The following is a 14,036-nucleotide window of genomic DNA, read 5'->3' as shown; positions in this document are numbered from 1 at the left end:
GAAGGACCACCAAGGTTATATTTTCAGAAAGATTTGACTTTCTCCATGCACAACACATGAAGTTAGCAGGGGCTTGAAGTATTAAATGCATGGTTTAAAATTGGATGCAAGAGAGAAGCATGCGTGTTTTTAGAAAGGGGGTCTGTTGTGCTAGGGGAGAGGTTTATGGTAAGATGAGAGTATTTAAAACTAGGATTGAAGGGGGAGGAAAAGTTAAAATATAATTGGGCAGATAAGCGACACAGGGGTCAGAGACTAATGGAAGGTGGAATGGAGAAAAATAGGGGGGAGGGCTATGGCAGGTGATAAAAAGTTTCAATAAACCTCCAATAAAAATCCTAGTTCTGACTACAACCTCTGTAGGTTAAACATCTCAATACAACACACCAGAACAGGTTTGGATAATCTTAAAAACAACACTTTATTAATCAATAAATTTTAAAATTAAAAACCATTAAAATTTTGCCCAAGATGGTTATACAGCAAGCTACCTAATGCTGACACAATGAGCTACCTAATACTGACACAATGTACCCTTTGGAATATCATTCATATTGTACACTATATGCGAGTCCAAAACAAAGCTTGAATCCATAAATCCATCATTCGCAAACGGCTCTCATAGGGCTGTCAAAGGTAGAAGAAGGAAGGGTACTTTTTAGAAGTCTAAATATGTCAAAGTGGAGGTATGACAAACACCTCAAACGCAGGTATCAGTTGGTCAAACTAAAGATACACAACACATACAAGGAAAGAGAGGGCAAATCAGTGCAAATAACACAAGATTTTAGAGATAAAAAATAATTGTATGATGCCTAGAACATTTAAGCTTTGTTTACATACCTGTGTTGCAAACTGCTTGTCAAAAAACACGTGCTTGTAACTGCAGATGAACTGCACTACATTTCCTACTATATTTACAGGTATTCATGCCAGCAATGCTTATGTGTTAAAGGTAAGCCATCACTTCTCATCAAAACCATATGAGCCACCGAGCCTAGCCTAGAATTACAGCCAAAATGTTTTTTCCTCCCATTTTGGCTAGCGTAATGGAGGTTTATAACACTTATTTTTTTTTTGCCATCTGTGTCCCATTACAGAGATTTCCCTTCACATACCCAAACAGGAAGTGAGAGGAAATCCCTGCAAATTAAGTGAGCTCCTTGGGGACCCCAAGGTCACCAGAACTAGTGTCCCCACTGGATGATTTCCCCTCTATTACCTTTCTGGGGACAACCCAAAATTACAGATTTTCTTTTTCTTTCAATGATAATGGTAAAAAGGACAAGTAAAGAGGCTGAATCTCTTTAACGGGGCACAGACAGCAATAAAAACTTGACGTGTTCTAATCCCTCTCCACTCTATCCAAAACTTAGAAAAAAAAAGTTTGCCTTTAGTTATACTTTAACCAGTGCTGGAGGCAGCCATTGCTGCATTTGATCATCGCTCTTGGCAGTCTGCATCTTCCCACATAGCAATTTGCCTGCTCCAGATCGAACACCAGCCACAGGAGAGGAAGACAGGAGCATCCATTTCAGGTAAGGAGCCCTGTCTAAATAAGGATGATACTGTTTTACACTTTTGCACAGTAGCAGTCTACTGGTGGTTAGAGGAGCCCCATCCTCTCCTCAAAAATATAAGGACACTTACCTGTCCAGGGACCCAGCAATGTCCTCACCCGAGCTGATCCTTCAATCGGCTTGGGGTCTAGGAGCCGGCATCTTGACTAAAAAAAAAAAAAAAAAAAAAAAAAAAAAGCGGCAGTGAAGCTTTACTGCTTCACAGCTTGTTTCCTGCTGTGGTGCGCTTTGTGAACGGTCCCACAGTCTTCTTAGGCCTGTGATGTGTCCCAGAAGCCTGCTGGGGAGGGGGAACTTCCACTCAGATCACAGTGCCGATCTGACAGGAAATGAGTGCGGGTACCGGTCAAAACCAGGTACCCACTGCCCCTCAAAAATAGCCAAAATGTGAAGGAGGGCACAGGGCCGGCCCCACCCGACCATGGAACCTGGTGGAACCAAGTACCCCCGGCGGCACTTTCAGGGGGGCGGCAAACTCTTGCCCGCCAGCCAGCCCATTCCGCTGCTTATTTTACAGGGAGTGATTGGGCCAGTAGAGCACCAGTGTGTACTTCTACTTCCTGGCGACAGTGAAATGCACAATGGGGCAGAGGTGATGCCATCAGCCGGAAATGATGGCCGCGCCGCCTCCCACGTCTTGCATCATTTCCGGCTGGTGACACCACATTCGCGCCATTGTGCGTTTCACCGCTACCAGGAAGTAGAAGTATACACACCGGTGCTCTGCATCTACTGGCCCGATTGGTCCCTGTGAAATAAGCAGCGGAGCGGGCGCTGTGTCTATCTCTCTCCTCCCCTGTCCACAGAGTCCCATCTTGCGCCGGACACGACAGCCACTACAGTGGGCATCATGGCTGCTGTTAGAAATCACGGGGCCCTGTACAGCCTACCTGATGGGCCCCCCTTCGACCCGGTGGCAGGCGACAAGCTGCATATATATATATATATATATATACATACATACACACACACACACACACACACACACACACACACACACACACAAAAACCACAAACATACATAGGGGACGGAAAGTATTCAGACCCCCTTACATTTTTCACTCTTTTTTTATATTGCAGCCATTTGCTAAAATCATTTAAGTTCATTTTTTTTACTCATTAACGTACACACAGCACCCCATATTGACAGAAAAACACAGAATTGTTGACATTTTTGCAGATTTATTAAAAAAGAAAAACTGAAATATCATATGGTCCTAAGTATTCAGACCCTTTGCTGTGACACTCATATTTAACTCAGGCGCTGTCCATTTCTTCTGATCATCCTTGAGATGGTTCTACACCTTCATTTGAGTCCAACTGTGTTTGATTATACTGATTGGACTTGATTAGGAAAGCCACACACCTGTCTATATAAGACCTTACAGCTCACTGTGCATGTCAGAGCAAATGAGAATCATGAGGTCAAAGGAACTGCCTGAAGAGCTCAGAGACAGAATTGTGGCAAGGCACAGATCTGGCTAAGGTTACAAGAAAATTTCTGCTGCACTTAAGGTTCCTAAGAGCACAGCGGCCTCCATAATCCTTAAATGGAAGACGTTTGGGACGACCAGAACCCTTCCTAGAGCTGGCCGTCCGGCCAAACTGAGCTATCGGGGGAGAAGAGCCTTGGTAAGAGAGGTAGAGAAGAACCCAAAGATCACTGTGGCTGAGCTCCAGGAATGCAATCAGGAGATGGGAGAAAGTTGTAGAAAGTCAACCATCACTGCAGCCCTCCACCAGTCGGGGCTTTATGGCAGAGTGGTCCGACGGAAGCCTCTCCTCAGTGCAAGACAGAAAGCCCGCATGGAGTTTGCTAAAAACACCTGAAGGACTCCAAGATAGTGAGAAATAAGATTCTCTGGTCTGACGAGACCAAGATAGAACTTTTTGGCCTTAATTCTAAGCAGTATGTGTGGAGAAAACCAGGCACTGCTCATCACCTGTCCAATACAGTCCCAACAGTGAAGCATGGTGGTGGCAGCATCATGCTGTGGGGGTGATTTTCAGCTGCAGGGACAGGATGTGGTTGCAATCAAGGGAAAGATGAATGCGGCCAAGTACAGGGATATGCTGGACGAAAACCTTCTCCAGAGTTCTCAGGACCTCAATCTGGGCCGAAGGTTTACCTTCCAACAAGACAATGACCCTAAGCACACAGCTAAAATAACAAAGGAGTGGCTTCACAACAATTCTGTGACTGTTCTTGAATGGCCCAGAGCCCTGACTTAAACCCAATTGGGCATCTCTGGAGAGACCTAAAAATGGCTGTCCACCAACGTTTACCATCCAACCTGACAGAACTGGAGAGGATCTTCAAGGAGGAATGGCAGAGGATCCCCAAATCCAGGTGTGAAAAACTTGTTGCATCTTTCCCCAAAAGACTCATGGCTGTATTAGATCAAAAGGGTGCTTCTACTAAATACTGAGCAAAGGGTCTGAATACTTAGGACCATGAGATATTTCAGTTTTTCTTTTTTAATAAATCTGCAAAAATGTCAACAATTCTGTGTTTTTCTGTCAATATGGGGTGCTGTGTGTACATTAATGAGGAAAAAAATGAACTTAAATCATTTTAGCAAATGGCTGCAATATAACAAAGAGTGATGTAAGGGGGTCTGAATACTTTCCGTCCCCAGTGTGTGTGTGTGTATATATATATATATATATTTTTTTTACATACACACACATACACACCCCCCTGGCCTTCTGACCACCCACTTCCTTCAATGACCCCCACCTCTGATGTCCAGGCGCCCCCCCTCCCTAAAGCCGCTACTCATTCTTCCTCTGCCCCCTCCTGTGGCTGCAACTTATCTGTGAAGATTGAGAGAGGGAGGCTGGTAAATACATGCTTACCCCCCCCTGCTTTGTGACCCCCTTTCCAGTGCCCCCACTTCCTCGATTTCAGGGTGCCTCTGAGGCTCTCCTTCCTCCTATACTGAGGCTGCCGCGCACAGATCTCTTGATATCTATATCAAGGTCCACCAAAATCCTTACCAGACCCTCACAGGGTGGCCTCACCCCTTATGACATCATTGACCTGCCACCTTGGTTACGCAAGTGGTGTGTCAGTCACTGGCAACTAAGTGAAGGGGTGGTCGTATCAGCAGGCAGCGTTTGTGATTGACAATGGATTTTCACAGGGAACTTTTTTAATTTTATTTTTTTTTAAACTGTGTGTATTTACACTTGTCATTTTTTGGTGAATGAGTAGGGGTAAGAAGCACCTCATCGCGCATTCACATGCTGGGGGTGGGGGCCAGCACTCTTCGTCAGCGGGGAGGATTTAGCAGATTTATATAGATTAACAAATAGAAGGCAAACGCCAACTCACACTTTATAATCAGTTACCGCAAACAGTTTCCTTTTTTGATAAAGGTTTTACATGAGTAAATATAACCTGATCATTTAAATCACCCCTGCCAATATTAAGTGGATTATCTAGTCCATGTAAACTGATTCATTCTGTTAGAGAGCTTGTGCTGACTTGCTGGATACATCACAGCTGGGCTTACGGCATATCCTAACTAAAATTTGGGATGTGAGTGAGGGCATCTTGCTCCTGAAAAGAAAAACTGCAGTCTCAGGCTGTGGCGTGGATCCAGCTATTTAAATCTGATTTTAAAATCTATAAGAAGAAAGTGAAATATAATGTAAAAATACAAAAAGTACAAGACTTCCAAGGCACAAGCATGCTAAATCTACGAACTTACTTCTGGGTAAAGTAAAGCAGCCACGTGGAGAAGGATCCCAGCATTTGGCAACAGTAAGTGTAATTGGCCTGTAAAGAAGATTATGTGTACATTATACCATATGTATTACAGGTTTCAAGCAGGATAACATTTAGTTCACATTTGACACAAACAGTATAACACTTCAAAACATAAGAAAAATATAAATGTTGCATATCACTTATTTTGGACCATGCAAAAGGCTCTTTTGCTAGATCTTTTGGGGGACGTTTCATTGGAGATTTTTTTTTTCAGTTCTTCAATTTATTACTTGTTTTTTTATTATTTGTCAGCCAGCACATCTCTAAACACACGCAGTTGCCTCAGCCAAATATTCATGCTTAACTCAAGTAGTAGAGAGTCAGTTTTAGTCTAAATCGCTATTCTTCCCACTAAACCTTGGGTGACAGAACTTGGACATGCCCAGGCATAAGATAGCCACCTGACCTGAAAAAAAAAATAGAATAACCCATGGTCTATGACAGGGATGTCCAAACTTTTTTCAGAGGGCCAGGATTGATGAAGTGAACATGTGTGAGGGCTGACCATTTTGCCTGACATCCTTTGAACCATTAAAACTCCGTCTAAGTGTGTTCGTTCAAGCACTAATACGCTGCCCAACAAGAATTCTCTTGCCTTTGTGGCTGTGTGTGAGTAAAGAGATAAGCTCTGGCATGTTATTTGTATATATCGCATTTATTGGTGTATAACACGCACCTTCACTTTAAGAGGGAGGTTTCAGGAAAAAAACTTACATTTTAAATAAAGAACTTTGAAGCAAAATAAGGGTCAGTGCCCATCTGCAACCCCCCCCCCCCCCCATTTCCAGGAATGCAGCACTCACCATTGCCATCAGTGCAGCCTGATTAATGCCCATCCAAAGGCAGCCTTGGAAGGGACAGGACAAGCGCCAAAAGATTACATACAGGATAAACTCCAAAGTCCCGCCTCCTATGATGGACAGAACAGTCGTCCAACGGCAGCGCAGGAGATGGGACTTCCTATTACAGAGGCTACAGTATAAATAGGAAATTCTCCTGTGTGTACGGCACTCATCCCGCCTCCTCCCTGTCCCCTCTAAGGCTATATATATATATATATATATATATATATATATATATATATATATATATATATATATATATATATATATATATATATATATATATATATATATATAGTGGACCCGGTGCTGGGAGATCGTTGCGGGCCACAAAAGATATATGTCCAAATAACCAGGCGGGCTGTTCAAAACCGGAATGCGGGCCGGACCTTGGACATGCCTGGTCTATGACTACACATTCTGTGCCCAGTATTGTACGATTTGCTTATAGGACTTTTGACTTTGCAATAAAAAACAGTTTTCTGAAGCACTGTACAGGACACAGGCTTCTTTACATTAATACAACTGGGTTACATGCAGTTCATTTCAGGTGATTGTACAGTGACAAAAAAAGCTGCCGACATCAACCCATATAACCCCTCCCACAGTGAGCTAGCCACGCTTTTCTAGCAAGCAATAACGAGATCAAAAGAACAGAGGGGAGGGACCAGTGTCCTGTACTGTACCCAAAACAATTTTTTTTTTTCCAGTAAAAATCGGAATTTTGACTTACCTGTAAAATTCTCATCTTTGAGTACTGTACTTGACTTCCTAGACCATGGTTATATGCAGCTACATTCAGGTGATTAGGCAAAAAATAAACTTGCTAGGGCCACCTTTAGAGAAAACCACACAGCCCACTCAGTGAAACCTGAGTATTTTAGCAAACAATAGAGAATGAACAACACAGTAGAGGGGCCTGCATCCAACACAGTACTCCAAGAAAAATTACAGGTAAGTAAAAATTCCTATTATCCTAATTGTACAGTTATTGTATTCTTAGACCATGAGATATACCCATGCATAAACCAGAGGAGTGGGCAACATGGCAAAACAGAACAGAAAACAAGGTTTAGAAACTCCCCCCACCCCCCAAAAAATAAAACTCATAGCAGCTTGAAGCACCTTGAGTTCAAAGATTGCATCAGTAGAGGCCTGAATATTCACCTAGTAGAACTTAAAAAAATGTGTAAACAGAATACAAAGTGATGGGTTTGCAAATTGGGGAAGTAGATGCTTCATGTGCCCAAGAGACACCTACAACCTTTGCAGAACAGGCTCTGAAAGGGAAAGGAGCAACTCTACCCTTAAAGACGCAAGCCTTGGAAATGAGTTGCCTGATCCACCTAGCAAAGGTGCAACAGGAAGCAGAAGGGCCCACAGGCAGGACAAAGAGGGACTGAGTTTTGCAACTAGAGACTGTGGCTTTCAGCTAGACTGACGGCCATGACCACATCTGAACCATAAAGGGCGATTTACATGTCATTTCATGACAAAGGGAAGGAAGTACAATGCTATCATTACACCATTGCACCACTATAGACGAAGTTGCTAAATTATTTACCACTTGGCCTCTGGATCCTGTTTCCTCGCAAATGCTACATTCACCCTCTAGCTCTATTCTACACTCTCTAACCCACATCGTCAATCTCTCCCTCTCTTCTGGCATCTTCCCCAACTCTTTAAAACATGCACTTGTCAGCCCCATACTTAAAAAGCCCTCACTGGCCCCATCCAATCTTAACCTACGCCCCATCTACTTGCTCCCCTTTTTATCCAAACTCCTTGAACGTCTAGTCTACAACCGACTGAGCATCCACCTTGCCGAATATAGCCTTCTTGATCCCCTTCAGTCTGGATTTTGTCCTCATTCCACAGAAACTGCTCTCCTAAAACTAAAATGATCTACTAATGGCCAAAACTAAGGGACACTATTCTGTACTCCTACTCATGGACCTCTCTGCTGCCTACGATATGGTAAACCACCCCCTCCTCCTCCTCAAAAAACTCCATGCCTTTGGTCTCCATGACTGTACTCTTCGCTGGTTCTCTACCTACTTATTTAACCGCACCTTTAGCGTTACTTACAATATACAATAATAATTATTACAATAATACGATACAATAATATTACAATTATACTTCATCCTCTCCTCTTCCTTTCTCTGTTGGGGTTCCCCAAGGTTCTGTTCTTGGATCTCTCCTATTTTCAATCTACACCTCCTCCCTGGGTCAGCTGATAGCCTCCCACAGCTTCCAATACCATCTCTACGCGGACGACACTCAAATCTATTTTTCTACCCCTCAACTCACTCCTTCAGTCTTCTCATGTATCACTATTTTACTATCAGATATATCAGTCTGGATATCACACCGCTTCCTCAAACTTAATCTATCCAAAACCGAACTTATCATTTTTCCTCCCCCACGTGCCTCTTCCCCTGATCTCTCTGTAAAAAATAAAACAATGGCACAACTATCAGCCCATCCCCACATGACAAAGTCCTAGGAGTAGTCCTGAACTCTCCCTTAAGCCCCACGTTCAATCACTGTCCAAATCTTGCCACCTCAACATCTCCAAAATATGCCCCTTTCTAACCAAAGACACAACAAAGCTCTTAATTCACTCCCTGGTCATCTCTCGCCTCGATTACTGCAAATCCCTCCACATTGGCCTACCTCTGTAGACTCTATCCCCCCCTTCAGTCCATCATGAATGCTGCTGCCAGACTCATCCAGCTTACCAAGCGCTCTGTCTCTGCTACTCCTCTGTCAATCCCTCCAATGGCTTCCGCCCACCTAATCAAATTCAAAATACTACCTACAAAGCAATCCACAACTCTGCTCCCAGCTACATCACTGACCTAGTCTCAAAATACCAATCTAATCGTTCTCTTCGTTCCTCTCAAGACCTCCTGCTCTCTAATCACCTCCTCCCATGCTCGTCTCCAGGACTATTCCAGAGCCTCTCCAAGCCTATGGAACTCAATCTGTCCGTCTATCTCTTACTCTATTAGCTTTTAGACGATCCCTGAAAACCCTCCTCTTCAGAGAAGCCTATCCTACCCACACTTAACAACTGTATTTTCATTTTGTCCATCTGATCATCCCGCACAGCTATTACCCTTTGTTCCATTTGACCCTCCCTTCTAGGCTAAACTCTAACGAGCAGGGCCCTCTGATCCCTCCTGTATTGAATTGTATTTTAATTGTACTGTCTTCCCCGATGTTGTAAAGCGCTGCGCAAACTGTTGGAGCTATATAAATCCTGTATAAGAATAATAATAATTACGGTAAAAAGACAACACAACCTTGGGTAGGAAGGAAGGTTTTGGTCTCTAAACTTTATACTTGTGTAAAAAAGAAGGGGCTATTTGCAGTGAAGAGCGGTGAGCTCAAATACTCCAAACAGATGCAATTACTTACCGGGAAGGCAACTTTACAAGCAAGTTTTTCCAATAGAATCTCTCGAATTGGCTCCAAGGGAGGTTTCTGAAGTACAGATAGCACCAGGTTGAGAACCCAAAGGACACACGGCAGAATAAATTGGGTGATTTACAGTGGGGACGGAAAGTATTCAGACCCCCTTAAATTTTTCACTCTGTTATATTGCAGCCATTTGCTAAAATCATTTAAGTTCATTTTTTTCCTCATTAATGTACACACAGCACCCCATATTGACAGAAAAACACTGAATTGTTGACATTTCTGCAGATTAAAAAAGAAAAACTGAAATATCACATGATCCTAAGTATTCAGACCATTTGCTGTAACACTCATTTAACTCAGGTACTGCCCATTTCTTTTGATCATCCTTGAGATGGTTCTACACCTTCATTCGAGTCCAGCTGTGTTTGATTATACTGATTAGACTTGATTAGGAAAGCCACACACCTGTCTATATAACACCTTACAGCTCACAGTGCATGTCAGAGCAAATGAGAAGCCTCTCCTCAGTGCAAGACACATGAAAGCCCGCATGGAGTTTGCTAAAAAAAAACACCTGAAGGACTCCAAGATGGTGAGAAATAAGATTCTTTGGTCTGATGAGACTTTTTGGCCTTCATTCTAAGCGTTATGTGTGGAGAAAAGTCCAACATTTACCATCCAACTTGACAGAACTGGAGAGGATCTGAAAGGAGAAATGGCAGAGGATCCCCAAATCCAGGTGTGAAAAACTTGTTGCATCTTTCCCAAAAAGACCCATGGCTGTATTAGATCAAAATGGTGCTTCTACTAAATACTGAGCAAAGGGTTTGAATACTTAGGACCATGTGATATTTCAGGTTTTCTTTAATAAATCTGCAAAAATGTCAACAATTCTGTGTTTTTCTGTCAATATGGGGTGCTGTGTGTACATTAATGAGGAAAAAAAAAAAAAAATGAACTTGAATGATTTTAGCAAATGGCTGCAATATAACAGAGTGAAAAATTTAAGGGGGGTCTGAACACTTTCCGTCCCCATTGTATATGTGCAACACCCTGAAGAAAAGTCTTGATGAGGGATTGTGAGGCAAGAGGTTTCTGGAATAAAATGGAGACCTTAACCTTGAAGGTATTCAGGGGCCAAATGGTCAAGAGACTAGGCTGAAGAAAGGCCAAAATACAAGTGATAAAGCATTCCCTGGGACTTGGCTACCTGTCCTTGCACCAGGCCAAGTAGTGGTTCAGTGGGTCTCATCTGCTTAGAAGAGGCCAGGTCTCGTCTGCCAGATGTCCTAGTATGTTTGCGTACCATTTTCTTCTGGACCAATCTTTAGTGATGAAAATAACTACAAACCTTTCCTCCACTATCTTGCGCAGCAGTCGCGGTTCCCTGGTCTTGGCTACAAAGTTCTAAAGCTTGAAGGCCAGGATGTTAACATTTGTTTTTTTCTACCTTCGACAGAGATTTTTAAAGACCTCTGGGGGCAGAGACAACTCCCCAGGTCTAAGCATTGACAGCTTAGGAAATTGCCAACTGTCCACTCCAGGAATGTGAGTTCCCACCCAGTAGGGCATCAGACTTGTTTCTCTTAAAGTGATAGTAAAAGTTACAATTTAATCTTATTTAATCTAATTTTCTTATCAAAATAGATTTTTCTTTTTTGCTGCAGCCATGACAGCACTGGATCCGACTGGATTCAGTCAGGTAGGCGTTTAGGGATGGCGGTGGGTAGATTAGGTAGTGGGCAGTTTTTTACCTTAATGCAAATTATGCATTAAGGTAAAAAAAAAAAAGAAAAAATCAATTTGGGTTTAGACTCATTTTAGGGCAGTCTAGTTTATGGTGCCCCTCTGACAGTATGTAGGCCACTGCTGTGGCATGGTCCGACAGTACCCTGCCTGGGAGACCTTGCAGAAGGGAGGTCCAGTGTTGTAGAGAGAATCTGGTGGCTCTCAGATTCAGGATGTTGATCGGAAGTGTTGACTCATATGGGGACCAGGTCCCTATGGACAGTTAGAGGAAACTTTTCCCTTGCCCTTAAGGCTTTGCATCCATTGTAATCACCTTCCAGGGTGTGTGAAGGAAAGAAATTTCCCAATTCAAGGGCTAAATTGTAGATTCGCCAAGTCACTGTGAGCTTTGGATCATACACCAATCAGGGTGTGATTCAAGGATTGGATATGCTCGTTCCATGTCGTATTGGATTTAAGAGGTATGGAGCAAAACTGGGCAAAGGGAAAAAAATTTAGAGGAAAAATACCATCAAAACCAGAACACCCTCATGCAGAAGCGAACTAAAAGGTGCAGTTTTGAAATAAGAGTCTTTATGTGGGACTGTGGCCAAGATGATACCTTGGTATCATTTTGAAAGGTTGATTATCCAGCCAAAACTTTGCAGAATCTGATTTGTTCTTAGGCTGTTTGCAGACAAGATTGTGGCCGAGGTGTCCTTCAGGCTGAGGAGGTTGTCCAGGTAACCTGTGGCACATTTCCCCTTGGTTTGTAAAAAAGCCAAATACAGGGCAAGCAATTTTGTGAACACCAAGGGTGCAGAGGACAGCCTGAAAAGCCAGAATGGTAGTGCTAATAAGGCCAAAATTTCCCCCTGCGTTACCATGATAGATCTCATTAATTCCATCTGGAAATTTGGAACACAAAATCGGTTTGGAGATTTTAGTATAGTATTGTGCAGAGGGCTCATTTGGTTTTGGGACTTTGAATAGGTTTTGTGGGAAGATTAGCTTGTGGGGATCACCTTTTCTGAAGGACAGTCAGCAAATGGCACTTTCTTAAAAATCTGGCGGATGCCAGGTTTATTTACAAGGAGGTTTGCAAAATAATAAACAAATAGTAAAGTAAATCCTTGCCGTCCGTCGCTAACTAAACAGTCTCCTCTCTAGACCGTGCAAGGCTGGTCCCCATCACCCTCAAAACATGCGGTAAAGCAAATCTTATAGTCTAATAGCCAGAGCTCCTCTCACTCAGGTTCCTTCCTGAGTATCAAAACCAGAGCCCTGTTGAGCTCTCTTCCTGGTTATTTAAAGCCCAACCGAGTGTAGGTTCAAGTGGACCAGAACATCCGGACCGGAACCTAGCCTGCCCCAGAGGCTGGAAAAACCCGGGCCGGATTCCGGTTCAATCCCTTACAACAGAACGAATGAGGTAAAATGTAGCGATTATCCACTCTATCACCTCGCATACCGTCACATATCCTCCCCCTCTGCTTAAGCCCCTGCTGCTGAGCAATTGACCCAAGCATACAGTGCATGCGGGAGAGGGCATCTGCATTGTTTTGGAGCTTGCCCGGCCCATGCTCTACTGTAAACTTGAAGGACTGTACAGCCAGGAACCATCTCGTCATGCGGGCATTTTTCTCCCTGTTGTCACACATCCACTTTAGGGGAGCATGGTCTGTGACCAGCTTAAATGACCTACCCAACAAATAATACTTCAGGGACTCCAAGGCCCATTTAATAGCAAGACATTCCTTCGACAATAGCATAGTTTTTTCATGCTTATTCAGTTTTCGGCTCAGGTATACAACCGGGTGCTCCTCACCATCTCTATTCTGGGATAGTACAGCACCTAGGCCCACCACAGAGGCGTCTGTCTGTACCACAAACCCCTTTGTGAAGTCCGGGGGAACCAGCACCAGTAGTACACAAAGGGCCTGTTTTAACTTCCAAAACGCCTCCTCGGCTTCAGGATTCCATTTGATCATGTCAGACCCTCTATCCTTCGTCAGGTCGGTCAGAGGGACGGCAATGGTGGCAAAGTCGGGTATAAACCGTCGGTAATACCCCGTAATGCCTAGGAAGGCCCAAACTTGTTTCTTGTTTACTGGTTGGGGCCACTTTTGGATTGCCTCAATCTCATTGGTACCCAAGGTATTTGGCCTCCTCCAGGCCTATGGCACACTTTTTTGGGTTGGCCGTGAGACCTGCTTTCCTAAGGGAATCTACCACTGCTTGTACCCGGGGGCAGCTGTGATTCCCAATCTGGGCTGTGGATGACCACATCGTCCAAATAAGCAGCCGCATACGGGCGATGTGGTCTCAAATTTTGTCCATCATTCACTGGAACGATGCAGGGGCCCCTGTGCAGACCAAAAGGCATCCTCTTGTACTGAAATGAGCCCTCAGGAGTGGAAAAGGCAGTCTTCTCCTTGGCCGATTCAGTTAGTGGTATTTGCCAATAGCCTTTCGTTAGGTCTAGGGTTGTTATGTAGTGAGCCTGTCCCAACCTGTCCATGAGTTCGTCGACCCGAGGCATCAGGTATGCATTGAACACACTGTTGAGTTTCTTAAAGTCATTACAAAACCTGATAGTGCCATCAGGTTTTGGGACCAGCACTATAGGTGCTCGACCACTCACTGTTGGACTCTTCAATCACGGACAGCTCTAACATATTT

General features: G+C 43.7%; 1 protein-coding gene across 4 annotated transcripts in view; it reads right to left on the bottom strand.

Annotated features, from left to right (window-relative positions):
• DVL3 (dishevelled segment polarity protein 3) overlaps positions 1–14,036 on the bottom strand; it is a 226,181-nt gene that overhangs the window by 18,397 nt on the left and 193,748 nt on the right. For all 4 annotated transcript variants that reach the window (XM_073626557.1, XM_073626558.1, XM_073626559.1 and 1 more), the window contains one exon: positions 5,297–5,364. In XM_073626557.1, coding sequence (XP_073482658.1) covers positions 5,297–5,364 — 68 coding nt within the window. The remainder of the gene's footprint in view (positions 1–5,296; positions 5,365–14,036) is intronic.

Source organism: Aquarana catesbeiana, linkage group LG04 (assembly GCF_042186555.1).
Source record: "Aquarana catesbeiana isolate 2022-GZ linkage group LG04, ASM4218655v1, whole genome shotgun sequence".
Classification (NCBI taxonomy): Eukaryota; Metazoa; Chordata; class Amphibia; order Anura; family Ranidae; genus Aquarana; species Aquarana catesbeiana.
The sequence above is the reverse complement of the archived record's forward strand: the minus strand, read 5'-3'. Positions and strand labels throughout refer to the sequence as shown.